Source organism: Pongo pygmaeus, chromosome 9 (genome assembly GCF_028885625.2).
Source record: "Pongo pygmaeus isolate AG05252 chromosome 9, NHGRI_mPonPyg2-v2.0_pri, whole genome shotgun sequence".
NCBI classification, from domain to species: Eukaryota; Metazoa; Chordata; class Mammalia; order Primates; family Hominidae; genus Pongo; species Pongo pygmaeus.
The window spans coordinates 113,495,472-113,515,071 of record NC_072382.2 but is presented as its reverse complement, the minus strand read 5'-3'; the positions used below and the strand labels follow the sequence as shown (position 1 = coordinate 113,515,071).

The window sequence follows — 19,600 nt, the reverse complement described above, 5'->3', positions numbered from 1 at the left end:
TGTTGGATGAGGGGGCCCGTAAGTCAGCATCAAAAAGTTCTATTTACCTCTTTGGCTGGTTTGAATTTGCTTTTATGTAAGGTAATCTATAATGTATCATCCACATCAGAAGTCTTTTGAAAGTAAAAGGGGTCCTGTCCTAGATAAATTGAAATATATGGTCATCTTGCTTTAATGTGACCTGAGTAAAGAGACTTGTTCCAAAAAAGCAGGATGGGAGAAAGAAGATACATAGATATATTTTCTTTGCTCCACAGTCCATTTACTATGTGGATTTGCCCATAGTTTACTTATTTGATTTAACTTGCTGACAATTCTTATTATTGTAGCCTAGATTGGGCCTCAGCTATCTGAAAGAGAAGCAATCAGGGTAGTTTGAAGGCAGTACCAGCATGTTTGTTTGTTTGTTTGTTTGTTTGTTTGCTTGTTTAAAAAAAAAAAAGGTATCTGCCGGGCACGGTGGCTCACGCCTGTAATCCCAGCACTTTGGGAGGCCAAGGCGAGCGGATCATGAGGTGAAGAGATTGAGACCATCCTGGCCATAGTGAAACCCCGTCTCTACTAAAAATACAAAAATTAGCTGGGCGTGGTGGTGCATGCCTGTAGTCCCAGCTACTCGGGAGGCTGAAGCAGGAGAATCACTTGAACCCAGGAGGTGGAGGTTGCAGTGAGCCGAGATCGCACCACTGCATTCCAGCCTGGTGACAGAGCGAGACTGTCTCAAAACAAAAAAAAAAATTATACTGTGAGTTATATGTAATTGGAGTTTCCACTTCAGGGAGTTGTAACCTAAAGATGATTGGGACAATTTTGTGATTGGGGCAAATTTAGGAATTCCACATGTCTGTGAATGTATGAAGAAGCCTGTTGAAATTGTTGCAAGATAAGCAACATCCTTATTGTTGGAGTGATGGAGAAGTACTTACTAAATAAGGCTAAGTGGTGTTAGATCATTTGGGAGAATGACAGCCCAGATGTTTGTTCACTTCTTTTCCTAATTGGCTGCTTCTTTGCCTTATTAGAGGCCTACAAACCCCAGACCCCATTAGTTTGAGAGAAGATCCAGGCATAAGATCTTAATCACCACGTTCTAGTCCCTGCTCACACAACTAGTACCAGAACTGCAACTTCCATTCCCTGAGTTTGCCACGTCTCTCTGGGTAATTTTATAAAGGTTTATCAAACTCTCAGGATACGGAGTCTAAACTATTTGACAATATCACTTTTTAGACCAGACACATTTGTTACTCTGTGGCTATCTCATATTATATACTTTCTAAAATAAAAGATTTTTTTTTCTTTGAAGCATGATATAATTGTTACATGAATAAAATAGCTGACAAGTGGGCAGACGTAATGCCTACTCTGAGAGTCCCCAGAGAGGAGTGAAGGGAGAGTGTTGCAATAAATCACCAGCTCAATGGTGGGTGCCTATCTAAGTGTGCTGAGAGATGTTTGGTTGTGGGAGTCTGGTGGGAAATGCCTCTCCAGGATATTGGAGTTGGCTTCATGAGCAACAGGGCCTGTTTGTAGCTTCGGAAACAAGTTGGGAGGCCCTGTCAGTGCTTTGCACAGCCACTTTCCACCCACTGTTTCCTCCTTCATTATAGGTCCCTTTTGTCTTGCTTGCTTTGCTTTCACCTTTAGTTTGGGGATTGTGAGATTTTATTTTTCTCTATTGTTTTTCTTTTTAAGACAGGGTCTCGCTCTGTTGCCCAGGCTAGAGTGCAGTGACACAACCTCCACCTCCCGGGCTCAAGCCATCCTCCCATCTCAGCCTCCCATGTAGGAGGGACTACAGGCACGGACTACCACGCCTAACTGATTTTTGTGTTTTTTGTAGAGACAGGGTTTCACCATGTTGGCCAGGCAATTACAGATGAAGAGTAAATATAAATAAGGAGTTAGATGTTGAACCTTTAGCTGGTATGGCAGGAGAGGGGCCTTTTCTAGTCAAAGGGCCTCTACAGCAGCAAGTTGGGGACTGTGCTGATAACATATACACTTATTATGTTCTTTCAGTGCCTAGCATAGGATTCTCAGTGGCCACTGAACTTTAGCTGTTCTGGGGACTTTACTAAGACCATGGCTCTCCTTTTAGCCTCTAAGAGGTGAACCCAGCAGCTCTGAGGCCTACAGAGTCCATGGCACTTATATTCATTTTTGTCCTATGTTGTAGAGAGTAATCTGGTTGAAGGGAGCCAGCCCTTAGCTCCAGCATAAGCAGAACTATTTCTCTATGGAAGATAAGACCATTGGAGTGATTACTATAAAGGGCAAATTAGCCAGAAGCATTTGTTCCAGCTATTGCTGTGTAACAGTCATCCATACTTAGTGGCATAAAACGACAATAGCTGATTATTGTTTCTTCTCATGGTTCTGGGAGTTGGTGGGCTCAACTAGCCAGTTCTTACTCCGGATCTGTAATGCATTAGCCATCAGATAGTGGCTGGGGCTGGAGGCAGCTGAGTGGCTTTCTCACTCATATGTCTGGATGCTGGCTCTTGGCTAGATCTCAGCTGGGGCTGTCAGCCAGAACACCTATGTGTCTTCTCTATGTGGCTTGGGCTTCCTTATAGCATGGTGGCTGACTTCCAAGAGTAAGCATCTCAAGACCTGCATAGTTTTTTATGACCTAGCCTTGGAAGTCACACAGTATCACTTGCTCCTCATTCTGTTCATTGGCAGCAAGCCAGTTGAATAGCTCATGCTCAAGGGGAAAAGAATTAGACTTCCCCTGTTGATGGGAGGAGTGTCAAAGAAGTATGGACATGCTTTAAAGCCACTACTTATCTTGTAATGCCATTCTCCATCCAAATTGGATAAACTTTGAAACTTTTCTTTTTAAAGGTGATTTCTTACAGAAGAGGCATATGATACATGCAGTAGTCCAGCAGGCTTTTTCCATCTGCAGCTTCTTATTACCCAGGTGGAAGGGGAGACTCCACCCCATGGCAGAATTTGGTTGCAGGCCAACAGTTTGACATGCTTCAGATGGTGCGTCCATCCTTTGGGTAGAATTAGTTCTCCCTCCTAAGCAGTAATTGAAGTGTTTTTGTTTTTTCCCTGTATGTCAATCATGGTGGTGCCCTTAGCTTCCTCAGCGATGCCAAGAATACTGAGAAACAGGAAGAAGAGATCAGAGTTTCTATACTTTGGTATTTATCAACTTTTATTCTCTTATACTTTCTGTTTCACTGTCTATCAGTTTTTGGCTTTTCCTCCTCATATTCTCCCAGAATACTTTCTTGAGACCCTTCTTCTGGCAGAGCTACCCCAGGCCAGATTTGGCTTCAAAACACATGGTGTTTTGCCATTATTCAGCTGCTTAATCATTAAGATCTGCTGACATTTTAAGAAGAATAAACCTTTTTTCATTTTTCTGAAGCTTAGAGAGTCTGCTTTCCGTTGTTGTGAAATGAGTTCTCTAGAAAGAAACCATTTACAGACCATCTGTTCTCTAAGTCCATGCCATAGAGGCTCTCAGGTTTGAAGAGCATATAACATGTTTTAGGACCACCACTGCTTTTAGCTGGCTTAGCCTAAGCAGGCAGCATCATCAGAGGTCTTTGTTCCAAGTTCCTGGAGAGTTAGAACCACATTACATGTTGATTCTCTACAACTCCTAGCACATTATAGAGTCTTAGAAAATATGTATTGGTTATGTATTTCACATTCTTAAAACTGGATTTGTACTAAATAGAAAAAAGATGGTATAAGGTTTTCTTCAGAAGCTTCTGATGCCCTTATTTGGTAAAATAAAGATTATTGAATTATTTTAAGGCATACTCATTGTTTATTTCATCTCTGTAAAGCTTGCCAGAATCATTTGCTGATGTGACCCCTAATCCTTCTATTTGTCACATAAAAGAAGCCCAAATGAGGGTCCGAAGAGCAGGGACGAAACCTCTCTCAAACATTGGCATCTTCTCCACAGGACTGATGAATGGGTCATAGAGTACCTTTATATCTAAGTAGTTGTCAGATGGGAAAAAAAGACTGGTGAAGAGCATTTCTCCAGCAACCTTGATGGGACTGAGGTCATAAAATGGCCAGTTGCCTAATAGCATTTTTCCCCAGTTCCTCACTCTGAATATTTGCTAAAGATGACTGATCAAAAGGTTATGATGTTATGCCAGATGTTGGCCAAGGCCACAAATCAGTGGAATGATCCACTCTGTATACCAGTCTCACGATGCCGTGATTCCAGTTTGTGCCTCAGTAAACTTCCTAGTCATTGCACATAATGTATTTTTGGAGGTTGCTCCATATAGTCAAAATCATGAATATTTATTGAACATCAAGGGTCTATTGAACATGCCTGCTGAAAGTAAAATATCATACTGGTCACATGGATAATGCTGATTCAGCAAATTCTGTGTAAACGGCCACCTGCGGGGTATATTGCCATTATACAATTATGGGACCTTTTGCAGTATATTTTCTTTAGCAACATGCCTTCCATGCCCCCTTGCACTCTGACATCCCATGAGCCACCACAGCCCACCAGCTCCCCACTCTAGACTTCTGCTTTGCTCTGCCCCACGTAATGGCTTTAGGATTGAATTGCTTAGGAAGAGAAGAGAAAAAATAACTTTAGATTATTTTTGATATTTCCTTTTCCTTGTGGAAGATGAATATTGTAAGAAGGGTGGGAGGTAAACCAGATGCTCTGGTTTAAGAGTCAGAGCATAGGCGTTCATTCATTCACAGACTATTTATTGAGGACTTTCTGTGGCACTTTCCTAAAAACTAGAGATAGAGCAGTTAGATAAAATTCCATCCTCAAGGGACTGGTGGAGTATAACATACAGCATGGAACTCCTCTTTTGGATAACAGTGTTGTAAGTCACCTTTGCATTAGTTACCATTAGAATAATGTCTCTCACCGCATTTCCTGTTAAAAACTATTAAATAACTGTCACATTTTTGCTCCATACCAGCTTTTTGAGACGTGCTTAAATTGCTTGATATAGAGCTATAGGTTGACTATCACTGAGTCTTGAAGGAATTCTGAGATTCTCTTCAGAACTGAAGATAGCTGCAAAAGCCAAGTTCTGCACTAAAGGTTGTAGAAAATCTCTCACTGAAAGGTGAGATAAATGCAAGAGAGAAAGAAACTAGCTTGAAAAAGCTGTGGCTGGAAAGATAACTGGCAGTGGGCTTAGGTTACAGGTTTACAGGGGATATTAATGCTTGGATGGATGGATGGATGGATGGATGGATGATGGGATGGATGGATAGATAGATAGATAGATAGATAGATAGATAGATAGATAGATAGATAGATAGATAGATAGATAGATAGGGAAGAGAAGAAACAAACAGAGAGGAGAGGAGAAGAGAAGAGAGGAGAAAGAAGACAGGACAAGATGTGGGCCAGGCATGGTGGCTCATGCGTGCAGTCCCACTATTTTGGGAGGCTGAGGCCACAGGATTGCTTGAAGCTTTAAGACCATCCTGGGCAACATAGTGAGACTCTGTCTCTATAAATAATAATAATGATAATAAATTAGCTGGGTGTGGTGGCACATACCTGTAGTCCCATTACTCTGGAGACAGATCAGGGAGGATCACTTGAACCCAGGAGGTCGAGGCTGCAGTGACTTGTGATCATGCCACTGCACTCCAGCCTGGGCAACAGAGCAAGATTCTGTCTTTTAAAAGAGAAAGAAAACCTGGACACTAGGATGTTTTCTTTTTAAAATGAAAAATTGACCCAGCATTTCCATTTGTGCCTGCTGAACTGGTGACATCAGGGACTGGCAGCCAGTCATTCATTGACGTCAGCAAGAGCAGATTTAAATCTCCACAGCCGAATGCTCCTCAGCCCTGATAAATAGGGCTGGTAATTGAATTAGAAAACATTCTGAGCCGTGAGCTAATTATGCTGTGCAGGCAATTGCTTTGTCCAGATCTGTTTCATCTTTGAATCACTTGAGTGACTTTCTCACTGGGAGGGGAAGTATTTCATTTTCCATGATAGAAGCACATATTTATGTCTCCCCGAATCATGCTGCCTGTGCTGCCCTAAGGCAGTACTTTGGCATTTCACTTTATTACAGACATTATTGTATGAGTTTTGATAGGCATTAGTGTTGTCTGTGAATCAGTCTGATCTTTGTTTCCATGTGTATAAATGTGTGCACGCACATGTCATTCCAGTGCACAACTGCTCTTTCCTTTTTTTTTTTTTTGAGCTGGAGTCTCACTCTGTCACTCAGGCTGGAGTGCAGTGGTGCGATCTCGGCTCACTGCAAGCTCCGCCTCCCGGGTTCACACCATTCTCCTGCCTCAGCCTCCCAAGTAGCTGGGACTACAGGTGCCCACCACCATGCCCGGCTAATTTTTTGTATTTTTAGTAGAGACGGGGTTTCACCGTGTTAGCCAGGATGGTCTCGCTCTCCTGACCTTGTGATCCGCCCACCTCGGCCTCCCAAAGTGCTAGGATTACAGGCGTGAGCCACCATGCCCAGCCTGCTCTTTCCTTTTATAAAGGCAAATTACCAATTTGGTTTCCTTTTTTCAATAACAATACAATATAACAATTCAAAGTGCCCCAGTTATGCTTAGTATATTAAAGCTTTTGATGATAAAATAATCTAGAACAGCAGCTGGAATGTTAGAAATGAAGAATTCAAGCCAGCTTGTTCTTTTGGTTAAAAAAAAAATCACAGGCCGTGTGCAGTGACTCATACCTGTAATCCTAGCACTTTGGGAGGCCAAGGTGGGAGGATTGCTTGAGCCCAGGAGTTTGAGACTAGTCTGGGCAACATAGTATGACCCCGTCGCTACAAAAAGTAAAAAATTAGCTGGGAATGGTGGCACACACCTTAGTCCCAACTACTCAGGAGGCTAAGGTGGGAGGATCACTTGAACCCTTGAGGTCAAGGCTGCAGTGAGCTGGGATCACACTACTACACTCCAGCCCAGGTGAAAGAGTGAGATCCTGTCTCAAAAGAAAAAAAAGAAATTACAATATATTCCCATCCCAGCTTAGAGGTGAGAATGGGCCTAAGCATATATTGGCTGCTTTCTGATTCCATCTTCTGGAAGAAATTAGTTAGTGGCTTTGTGTGTTATAGATAGATAATGCTATTAAAGATCACAACCAGAATCTGCAGGAGAAAAGGAGGTTTGTCTTCTAAAGGATTTTTTTCCAGTGCCACATTCTGATGTTAAATAGATCCTTCTTAGCTTTTCCTTCTATGTAATTCTGACCTTTTTTGTAGTTTTGCGTTCTGGCTTAACTAGAAATGCCTCCTTATTTCCTGAATACTTTATTTAGAATTTGATGCCGAATTTCTTGTGATTGATTATGCACTGAGGGAGCTTGGCAAATCAGGATGTTTCTTGGATCTCGTGATGTTGCTAAGTCAGACCCATGTTTGTCCTTAGCGAGATGGTTATTCCAAACCACAAATTCACTTGGACTTTGAATTCCTCATTGAGAGTAGGAGGAACCATCATTGTGTTCCTGGCATTTAACCCATTGCTTGACATGGAGCTCATTCACTTGTAGTTAAACTAAATTGAATTAAACTCATATCTCATTTGTGTGATATCCCTCTCTCGCTCTCTTCAGCAGTCCATCCATTCATCCTTCCTTCCATCCATCCAACATTTGTTTTTCAGCATTTACTATATGCCAGGCACATGTTGACAGATAAAACAGACATGGCCCCTAGAATGTGGGTGTGTTTTCTGGGGGAGGGCAGATAATAAACTAGTTAACCAACAAATAAATAATACAAATTGTGAATTGAATAATGAAGAAACACACAGGTGCACTGAGAGAAGAGAAGTGAGAGGTGGAAACCTAGGGTTTCCTAGGATTGTTGGAAGACCTCTCAAAGGAGGTTTTTTTTTTCCTGAGATGGAGTCTCACCATGTCACCCAGGCTGGAGTGCAGTGGCACAATCTTGGCTCACTGCAACCTTCACCTCCCGGGTTCAAGTGATTCTCCTGCCTTAGCCTCCGAAATAATTGGGATTACAGGTGTGCGCCACCACAGCCGGCTAATTTTGTATTTTTAGTAGAGACGGGGTTTCACCATGTTGGCCAGACTGGTCTCGAACTCCTGACCTCAAGTGATTCACCCAACTTGGCCTCCCAAAGTGCTGGGATTACAGGCATAAGCCACTGTGTCTGGCCAAAGGAGTTAACTTTTAAGCTGAGACTTTAAAAATGAGATGGACTCAGTCATGAGAAAAACAGACTGGAAGAGTGTTCCTGGCTGAGGCAACAGCATATGTAAAGGCTCTAAGGTAGGAGGAACTTGTATTTTTGAAGAACTGAAAGGGGGCTGGTGTAGCCGGAGTGTAGAGGTCCGGGAGGAAGATCGCACAAGGTGAGGTGGGACAATCAGGCAAGAGCTAGATCTCCTAGGGCTTTGTAGGCAATGAGAAAGAGTTTGGGATTTATTCAGCCCACCTCTAGTTGCTGCTGAATGCACAGATTATTTAACCTGAGATCCCTGTAGATTTGGTTATGGTTAGACAAGTTGCTTTTCCTGCTTAGCATACCTTGGAATATTGGATGAATAAAATGAAATGATGTGCTACATGTTTATTAAATGCTGCTTATACACCTACCTACCCAGCCCTCAGCATTTGACCTCCCGCCTGAATGTTTGCATTATCACTTTGAACTTCTGTGTCAGCTGTTTAGAATTTACCATATGCTAAGTTATGATGATGTATCATTCATAATCTGTTTCTACCCAACTAGCTTATTAGCCCTTTGAGAAGAGAGACTTATATATCTTCAGAGCCAGCACACAAATGCTTACATATAGTAGGCACATTGATTTTTTTTTGTTTGATTGCTTTTTGTTTTTGAAAATCAAAGGTTTCCTTTATTTAAAAATTTGTCTACTGGTTTTAAAACATTATTATAAGTAATAAATTTATCTACTCATATATATTTGAAATTTTTAATCATAGCAAATGGAAAACCAAGTAGATTGTTTGTAAAACAAGCAAATAAATAAATAACATGGTGTAAAGTACAAAGTAAAAGTCCTCTGCTGTATCACAGGGACTGCATAATTTTTGTTTTAATTGATGCTGCTAAAACTGCCTTTCTAAGTGGCTATGCAGGCTTACACTTTCACCGGCAATATCTGTTTACTGATTCCTCATCAGTGTTTGAGACTGTCAGGCTTTTTAACTTTTCCAAACCTGATTATTGAAAATTCTGTCTAGTCTTGCATTTCCCTGATTCCTGGTAAGACTGATCATTATTTCATGTTTATCAACCATTTGCATTTCTCTTCTGTAATCATATCTTTTGTGATTTTTTCCTGTTGAGTTGTCTTACTGATGGAAGGAACAGTTTATATAGTCTAGATGCAAATCGTCTGGTACATATATTGCATTTTCTTCCAATCTCTTTTATTTTTTACCTTTGTTTTAGCCTGCCTTTTGAACTCAACAATAATGCATAGTAGTCCTTCTTCTACTTCAGTCCAGCCACTTATTTTTTTAATTTTTTTATTTTTCAGAAATGCAGTTTTGCTGTGTTTGCCCAGGTTGCCCTTGAACTCCTGGGCCCAAGCAATTCTTTCATGTACCCAGGATTACAGGAACATACCACAACACCTGCCTAGTCAGTGTTTTATTTTGTTTTGTTTTGTTTTGTTTTTGAGACAGAGTCTTGCCTCATCACCCAGGCTGGAGTGCAGTGGCGCCATCTTGGTTTACTACAAGCTCCATCTCCAGGTTCAATTCTCCTGCCTCAGCCACCTGAGTAGCTGCGATTAAAGGCACCCGCCACCACGCCCAGCTAATTTTTGTATTTTTAGTAGAGACAGGGTTTCACCATGTTGGCCAGGCTGGTCTTGAGCTCCTGACCTCAAGTGAGCTACCACGCCTGGCTGCTAGTCAGTGTTTTTGATGATGATATAACCCCTGTGCAGACCAAGATAGTTTTTTTATTATTATTCTTTTTTTTTTCTCTTTTATTCACACCTAGTGATCAGGAAATTTTTTTTTCCAACTCCTGAGTGGAATCAGAATAAGATCATTTTCTGAAATTATCAGAAAAATTTTTTGAACATGATCTATCAGCCTACCAGGAAAATAGTCATCACCATTTACTATCTCAGTCCAATTGACCCTCTTTGTTTTCTATATTTTTAAGTTTTTGGTTTTTTTTTTTTGAGACAGAGTCTCGCTCTGTCACCCAGGCAGGAGTGCAGTGGCACAGTCTCGGCTCACTGCAACTTCTACCCCCCAGGTTCAAGCAATTCTCCTACCTCAGCCTCCTGAGTAGCTGGGATTACAGGCGCGCTGTAATTTTTGTACTTTTAGTAGAGACGGGGTTTCACCATCTTGGCCAGGCTGGTCTTGAACTCCTGACCTCGGTGGCCTCGGCCTCCCAAAGTGCTGGGATTACAGGCATGAGCCAACGCATCTGACCTATTTTTAAGTTATTTTATAGGCTGGGTACGGTGGCTCATGCCTGTAATCCTGACACTTTGGGAGGCTGAGGCAGGTGGATTGCTCGAGTCCAGGAGTTCAAGGGCAGCCTGGACAACATAATGAAACCCCATCTCTACAAAAGGTAAATTAGCCAGGCACACCTGTAGCCCAGCTACTCAGGAAGCTGAGGTGGGAGGATTGCTTGAGCTCAGGAGGTCAAGGCTGCAGTGAACTATGATCATGCCACTGCACTCTAGCTTGGGCAACAGAGCGAGACCTTGTCTCAAAATAAATAAATAAAAATAAGTATAATTTATCTTTGTTCTTTGAAAGACTCTAAAAAGAATAAAATTATGAACTACCAATCCTCCCAAATAGTAAGGAATTGCTACAAAAAGAAAGTAAAAACCTGGGACAGGCGAGGTGGCTCACACCTGTAATCCCAACAGTTTGGGAGACCGAGGCAGGAGGATTGCTTGAGCCCAGGAGTTCAAGGCCAGCCTGGGCAAAATAGTGAGACCCTGTCTCTTGGAAAAAAAAAAAAAAAAAAAAAGAAAGTTGAAAACTAAAATTGGGTCCACTGGACCCTGAGGTTATACCAAGGACTGAGTTGACCAGAAATATACAGTGACTATATTAATGAAGCTTTTATTGTAGAGTCAACTAGAATGGAAATTACACTTGTTAGTTTTATACTTTCTTTACTAAAGCTTGTAGGAGTTTGCTCTATTTTGCATCTTTCTGTTCTACCCTTTACCCTTCACCTTATTTGCAGTGTAGATGAAAAGAGTAACTTTTTTTTTTTGGACAATGTCTCACTCTGTCACCCAGGCTGGAGTGCAGTGGCACGATCACAGCTCACTGCAGCCTCAACCTCCTGGGCTTATGGGCTCATGCCATACTACCCGCTCAGACTTCAGAATAGCTGGGACTGCGGGTGCGTGCCACCCTGCCATACTAATTTTTAAACATTTTTTGTAAACACAGGTCTCACTTTGTTGCCCAGGCTGGGCTCAAACTCCTGGACTCAAGCAATCCTCCCACCTCAGCCTCTCAAAATATTGGGATTACAGGCCTGAGCCACCGTGCCTGGCCATTAACTTCTCCTTGACTGGGGTAGATGCTTCCTCTTCCTGTTCATTTTATTTACAGGAGCCCTGCTTTGTCTCATGTCTCTTCTCCAAACCTCCTTTCTCTATCAAAGCCCTTGATAGAGTTCACTGTTGAAGTGAAGTGAATCTTACAGAGCACAGGGCACTGCCAGCGTCCTAGTTGGGAAGAATCTCTAAGAGGCGTGCATGCCAAGCACAGTGTCATTGTGTGCAGGCATTGTAGGAATCTGCCAAACCCAAGGGTAGGCTGCCAGTACAAATGCCACGTTGACATGACATTTACAAGTTTAGAATTTGGAAAAGGACTGCCAGTGGAACACCTTCAGCTACCTCATTCAGGATGGCAGTAACTAGGCCAACTTTTGATTTTCAGACTCAGAAATCAGAGTCAGGAAGTAATATTCCATACAGAATTTAAAACTATTATGACAACTTTTTCTAGGAAATGATAAATCCTGTTAGTCTATTCCTGGGATGCATGATAAACCATAATGGTTAAGAGTGCAGACTCTGGAATCAAACCTGGATTTGAATGAGGCCTCTGTCACTTACTGTGTAACCCTGAGCAAGTTGAAGCCTTAGTTTCCCTTTTATAAAATAGGGATAATAATGCCACTTCCTCACAGGATTATCAAACGGATTAAGTCATATATTTATTTTTATTTTTAATTTTTTAAATTTATTTTTTGGCCAGGTGTGGTGGCTCACGCCTGTAATCCCAGCACTTTGGGAGGCTGAGGCAGGCGGATCACGAGGTCAGGAGATCAAGACCATCCTGGCTAACACAGTGAAACCCCATCTCTACTAAAAAATACAAAAAAATTAGCCGGGCGTGGTGGCAGGTGCCTATAATCCCAGCCACTCAGGAGGCTGAGGCAGGAGAATGGCGTAAACCCGGGAGGCGGAGCTTGCAGTGAGCCGAGATCGCGCCACTGCACTCCAGCCTGGGTGACAGAGCAAGACTCCGTCTCAAAAAAAGAAATAAAATAATACAAAATAAATAAAATTTATTTTTATTGAGATGGGGTCTCACTCTGTCACCCATGCTGGAGTGCAGAGGCATGGTCTCGGTTCACTGCAACCTCCGCCTCCTGGGTTCAAGCAATTCTCCTGTCAGCCTCCCAAGTAGCTGGGATTACAGGCATGCACCACCATGCCTGGCTAATTTTTTTGTATTTTTAATAGAGACAGAGTTTCACCATGTTGATCTGGCTGGTCTCGAACTCCTGACCTCAAATGATCTGCCTGCCTCAGCCTCTGAAAGTGCTGGAATTACAGGTGTGGGCCACTGCACCCGGCCGATAATATATTTAAAAGTATAAGCACTTTTCACATTCTTCAGAAATTCATGAGAAATTTAGGTTTTCAGTTCTTATATTTCAGTAATAAGTAGATATAATTTACCAGGGACATGTTGTCACAACATGGAACTTGTGTGTAGACTCTTTCCTTGACTTAGACAATACTGGAACACTATGCACAGGTACCCAGGACGTAGTTTTCTTGCCCTTTCCAGGAAAACTTAGAGCTGGAGTCCAGGTCATTTGAGTACTTGGCATCTCTACAGTTTCTTAGATGCAGAAACCATTTTGGTATTAAGAATTCATTTCAGCAATAGCAGTCCTTTGATTGACCTGGAATTTTTCTATGGCACATTCTAATGCAAAATGAAGACCTAGAACTGTTCTGAAGGATATACTGTGGCTTATTAGGGACAACAATAAATTTTCGTTTAGGTGACAAGGTACTCAGCCTTGATTAAGTCTTTTATGGTGATCTAGTACTGAAGTAGTAGGCTTTTCTGTGCCACTTGAATAAAATATAATCCTTACTACAGATTAGTTTATTTATTTTAATCACATTTAGTACCATTAGTAAATTCTCCCAAGTGATAAAATTCTTTTTTTTAACCCTTGTTTTTCAGATCTTCAAAGCTGCTGCGGGCATTCTATGTCCCCTTCCTGTCAGATCAGTATACAGTGTATGTAAACTACACCATCCTTAAACCCCGGAAAGCAAAGCAAATCAGGAAGAAAAGTGGAGGTTAGCAACACACCTGTGGCCCCAAAGGACAACTGTCTTGTTAACTATTGATTCCAGTGACCTGACTCCCTGCAAGTCATCGCCTGTAACATTTGTAATAAAGGTCTTCTGACATGAATACTGGAATCTGGGTGCTCTGGGCTAGTCAAAGTCTATTTCAAAGTCTAGTCAAAGTCACATTTGCTCCTTGTGTGTGTCTCTGTTCTGCATGTAAACTTTTTGCAGCTAGGCAGAGAAAGGCCCTAAAGCACAGATAGATATATTGCTCCACATCTCATTGTTTTTCCTCTGTTCAATTATTTACTAGACCGGAGAAGAGCAGAACCAACTTACAGGAAGAATTGAAAATCCTGGTACTGGATGGCTGTGTTAAGCTGTTCTCCACACTCTGGCCTGGCATCTGAAAACTAGCAAGCCTCTCTTAGGCCATATGGGCTTCTCCACCAAAGCTGTTTGGCAGCTCCTAGCAGACCTTCTTGTTGAAATCCTCGTGCTGAAAATGAACACAGCCTAGTTGCCAACCCACATGTCCTTTTCACCTCCAGCAAGACTAAGCTTCTTTAAAGCATTTCACAGGACTAGGACCCTGTCCTGGAGCTATCTCAGGAAAAAGGCGACCATTTGAGAAACTGTGACCTAATTTTATTATAATGTTGCCTCTAATTTTCATTTCCTTTACAACCAACTGTAACTATAAGGTTGTATTGCTTTTTTTAGTTTTAGCATGCTATTTTTTGAATTCTAGACTCCTCCATGTGAAGATATCAACAGACAAAACTACAACTGTATAGGACATATTTGGAGAAAATTCTATCAATTGATAGATTTGGATGACATCACATTTTTAAGTAATGTAATCTGAGGCCACTGCTGAGGAAATTAAGAATTTTCCTTTTTTTTTAACCACCCCCAGTGAAAAGGACCAGTGTATATTTATAACACCTATTTTTTAGTTCTGTCTGTTGTGAGACACATCCTGCATGGGGCACTTCTAGACAAATAAGCAATGATAAGGACCTAATTAAAATGTAATAAGTGTATACTATTACTTTAAAAGCCTTTACAGTCAGTACTTCAGTTTACAAGGCACTTTCACAGCATCTCATTTGATCCTCACAGTCACAACATGTGGTAGACAAGGCAGGTGATTTTTATCCCCATTTTACAGATAAGGAAACAGGCTGCAGGCGGGGAGTGAGGGGAGGTAAAGATAGTTGCCTGAGGTCACACAGCCAGTAAGTAATAGAGCTGGGACTGGAACCTAGGTTTCCTTACTCTCATCTATTGCTCCTCCATATTCCTCACTCAACCATGAAAACATTACTTGAAAGGACTGATGAGGTTAACCAGAGCCCCAACTGATACTGTAACTTTCTATTTTAAGGAAGAATTGTGTCTGTATTTCTTTGAGTTCTTTGGAGCCTCTAGTCTGCCTGTGTGTTAGACCAGCACAACAGTGCTGTGTGATGCAGCCTGACCTGTGGCAGGAAAGTAGTGCTTCTGTTTGGAAGTCATGTTCTTTCGCAGCCACACAGGATCCAAATATCAGTACTATTCCTGTAGTCAATCTGGGGTCACATTATAGGTGCCTTATTTCCCTAAGGGTAACTGATCTGAATATCTGCAAATAGGATGAATCTATTTTTCAGAAGTTCCATCTTTCATTTTTCTTTTTTTTTTTGAGACAGAGTCTCATTCTGTCGCCCAGGCTGGAGCGCAGTGGCGCGATCTCGGCTCACTGCAACCTCTGCCTCCCAGGTTGAAGCAATTCTCATGCCTCAGCCTCCCGAGTAGCTTGGATTACAGGCTTGTGCCATCATGCCCAGCTAATTTGTGTATTTTTAGTAGAGTCGGAGTTTCACCATGTTGGCCAGGCTGGTCTTGGACTCCTGACCTCAGGTCATCCACCCGCCTCAGCCTCCCAAAGTGCTGGTATTACAGGCGTGAGCCACCGCACCCAGCCCCATCTTTCATTTTCAAAGAGAAGGGCATTCTAATAGGAACTGATGCCAAGAGAGAAGAAAAGAAGTGATAACAGAATAAATGGCTAGTTACAATATTAAAAAGCTCCTCTTTGAGATCTCCTCTGCGGGAATATCAGAGACGGAGTTGAAGCGCTGGAGAGGTAATAGGTCTAGACAGTACAGAACAATAACTGGGGAGTGTGTGAAGATAGACTGGGATCCCCCTTGCTTGAAAGATCTCTGGCATTTAATTCTCAATTCTTGATTACTATTTTCTAGTGTAAAACTGGCACATATGATCTGACTACAGGACAGAGAATTGTAAGTGAAACATTTGCCTTACTTGCAGTAATAATGTGCTGTTCTTCACAGTAGCTAAGGCCCTCTATGTTTCGCAGAGGTAAATAAGAATCCAGGAATGGAGGTCCATCTGTGATGAATGGCTTTTTTCTAATGAAAGTAGTGTAATGCTGTTTTATCTGTTTTATCATCTTTTTTTTTTTTTTTTTTAAAAAAAAACGAAACCTTAATTATAATATAGCACAAAGAAAGGCCAGGACTGATGCAGGGATTCCTTGGAAATATCAGTTCCTATCACTTTTTAAACCTGATTTTGGATCTCTCTGTTCTATGTATGTCTTTAGTGAGAGCACAATACATGGCAGAACACTGTGCCAAATGTTATAGGTAAGGAATATAGAAATGAATGTTTTTTGTTGTGAAGGTGTTTTCATGTGATATTTTATAAACACATTTTTAAAAATCTCCATCACTTTGTAGTATAGGAAGGATAGCTTTGCCTGGGAAAAACAGTTTCAACACACCTACTCAGAGTAGCATTTCTCCCTCAAAAAAGCAGTGTTCAGCCTGCACTGACTGTTCTGCTTGCCAAAAGGAGGAGGCATGCAAGATACTTATTTCTCCATAGATTATGGAGTATAGAGGGATGTGGGATTACATATTATTTTTTTTTTCCCGAGACAGAGTCTTGCTCTGTCGCCCAGGTTGGAGCATAATGGCACGACCTCAGCTCACTGCAACCTCTGTCTCCCGGGTTCAAGCAATTCTCCTGCCTCAGCCTCCTGAGTAGCTGGGATTACAGGCACGCACCACCACCGCGCTCAGCTGATTTTTGTATTTTTAGTAGAGGTGGGGTTTTACCGTGTTGGCCAGGCTGGTCTTAAACTCCTGACCTTGTAATCCTCCCACCTCGGCCTCCTAAAGTGCTAGGATTACAGGCATGAGCCACCGCACCCGGCCCAGATAATTTTTAATAGCCTTTGATCATGGGGTGAGTGAGGGAGTAGGTATACTTGGCAAATGCATGGTTCTCTGATTTCTAGCTCTAAAGCAGCCTTATCTGAATCCCCAAATCTTGTGATGCTGAGTACCATTACTGAACCAGTCTGCACGGTAGGCATCTATTACCAAAATTTACCTCCTACCTGGTAGGTGTCATCTGATAAGAAAGAAGACAGGTTATTTTAATTTTTTGAGATAATCACAGAAAATTGCAGCCCATACTCTTTATTCCGAATTCAAGTTTGGAAATAGACCCTTTGTTTTAAATCATGATGGGTCTTTATCCCAACCATTTATCTCGGTCATTTTTCCAACTTTGGAGTTCTAGGAAAGAACCTTGAAAACCCGATGTGATTCTGCAGCATGAGGTCTACGGTGACCATTTGGGCAAAGCTCCAATGGCAATCATTTATTGTGTTTTGCATTTCCTGGGATTTATTGAAATAAGAATTCACTGTGATTATGTAGTCTTCTGGCTAGTATCAGGCAGCTCTGCTTTTAATTTGGTTAATTTTGTTTTCTCTGAAGAGGGAGAAGAGGTACAATTTAATCTTGGCCTCCACAAGCATATTAAAGCTCACGTGTTAATCAGTGCATTCTTATGCTCCTACATTAAATGCCTTGGGTAAATGGATAAATGGACATGTGCCCAGCTTTAATTTTTTTTGCAAGAGAAAGATCAGACTTCCGTACGGCATCGTTGGATTTCAGAGGCTTTCTGGTGTATCTGTAAATCTGAATGTTGCCTTTACTTCTGCCAGTCTGTATAACCAGGTGATTCATGCTGCAAATGAAATCAGGAAGCAGTAAAGTGTTAGTGCAAGAGTATTGTCCAATTCAGTTGTCTTCCTGATCCTTGTACTTTATTTCACATGTTGGTGTTTACATTACATACTTATATTTCCTGTGAAAGAAACAGTTAAATAAATTGTAGCAGTTTGATTTTCTTTTTCTTAATGTGACATTTTCTCTTTTGCTTTTAAACCTTTCTTGGAAATTGGAAACTGAAGGAGCTCAACTCCTTCTTTCTCCCTGACTCCAGCCCTATTCCTCAGTGTGGAGACCTGCCTTCTACAGGCCAAATATCCTAGAATGTTTATTCTGAAAACTTTAGAAGACGACTTTGGGAAACCCAGTAAGGATTAGTTTTATTTTAACTATGTTAAAACCACACACAGTAGGAATTAATATATGGGCCAGGCGCAGTGGCTCACGCCTGTAATCACAGCACTGTGGGATGCCGAGCCGGGTGGATCATTTGAGGTCAGGAGTTCAAGACCAGTCTGACGAACATGGTGAAACCACGTCTCTACTAAAAATACAAAATAGCTGGGCGTAGTGGCGCATGCCTGTAATCCCAGCTACTTGGGAGGCTGAGGCACGAGAATCACTTGAACCTGGGAGGTGGAGGTTGCAGTGAGCCAAGATTGCACCATTCCCCTCCAGCCTGGGCAACAAGTGCAAGACTCCATTTCAAAAATATAATAATAAATGAATAAAAATTAAAAGGAATTACTCAATATATGAACATTGTACCTAAAAGAGATGAAGTCCTGGATCCATCTTAAGTTTTTGGAATGAGAATCACTGGACTGTGAGAGTCTAATTTTCTTAGAAATCTTAATCCAGTTATATCTAACACTTAGGTAATTTCCCCCTTTGTTGGGGTTGTCAGAAGGAATAACTTTTTTTTAATTTTTCTTTTTTATATTTTAGAAATGGCATGTGTTATATTGTTCAGGCTGGCCTTAAACAACAAACAGTCCTCCTGCCTCAACCTCTTCAGTAGCTCGGACTACAGGCATGCACCACTGCACCCAGCTGGAATAAGTTTTTTTTGTAAATGAATTCCTAATGTCCTTGTTATGCCATGGATTTTATACCCTATAACTTCTAGCAGCCATCTGGTGTCGTGCCGTTTGTTATCATTCTTCTTCCCATAGGACCCCAGATGCCCTTAACTTGGTTTGATTTATTTCTCCCAAATTGTTTGAAGAAAGGATGCTTTTATTAGTATAATTCCAGGAAGGAGAAGTCCACAACTTTAATTTATTTTCCGTTGTCTAGAATGTCATCTTTCTCCGTGTTTATTTGTTACTCTTACTGTTAGGGCTGAGTCTCCTTTTTCTAAGAAGGCTTTCTAGACTTCAGACTCTTTGATTACATTCTTTTCTGAGCCTTCTTGATTACCCAGTGTCCTTAATAATGGCATAGAACCTTAACATATAAACCATGCAACCCTGTCTCGCAAGGCCATTGTTGGCATATGAGGGGCAAAGACCACGTCACACTGCTGTGTACTCCCGGTGCTCAACGTCGTTCCCTGAACATTTTGGTACTGTACATGTTTATTGACAATGAAGAAAGAAAAGCAAAAAGAGACCTGGGACTAATGTACAAACTGTTGCTCTCAACTTGGCATGGATTAGACCATAGAAAATATGGCAAGTTGGACGGACATGGTGGCTCATGCTTGTAATTCCAACACTTTGGGAGGCTGAGGCGGGCAGATCACTTGAGGTCAAGAGTTCGAAACCAGCCTGGCCTACATGGTGAAGCCCCCATCTCTACAAAAATATAAAAATTAGCCAGGCATGGTGGTGGGTGCCTGTAATCCCAGCTACTCGGGAGGCTGAGACATGAGAATCGCTTGAACCCAGGAGGTGGAGGTTGCAGTGAGCCAGCATCACACCACTGCACTCCAACCTGGGTGACAGAGCAACACTCTGTCTCAAAACAAAACAAAACAAAACAA

At 41.7% G+C, this 19,600-nt stretch overlaps 1 protein-coding gene across 7 annotated transcripts in view; it reads left to right on the top strand.

Annotated features, from left to right (window-relative positions):
- The window catches only part of ALG9 (ALG9 alpha-1,2-mannosyltransferase), a 90,827-nt gene extending 73,031 nt beyond the window's left edge, over window positions 1–17,796 (top strand). For 6 of the 7 annotated variants that reach the window (XM_063671412.1, XM_063671411.1, XM_054440231.2 and 3 more), the window contains 2 exons: window positions 13,461–13,579; window positions 13,887–17,796. In XM_063671412.1, the coding sequence (XP_063527482.1) occupies window positions 13,461–13,579; window positions 13,887–13,924 (157 nt within the window). In that variant the 3' untranslated portion in view covers window positions 13,925–17,796. Of the gene's footprint in view, window positions 1–13,460; window positions 13,698–13,886 lie in introns of those variants that run through there. The other variant, XM_063671413.1, reaches the window with a different exon arrangement.
- The last annotated feature ends 1,804 nt before the right edge of the window (window positions 17,797–19,600 follow it).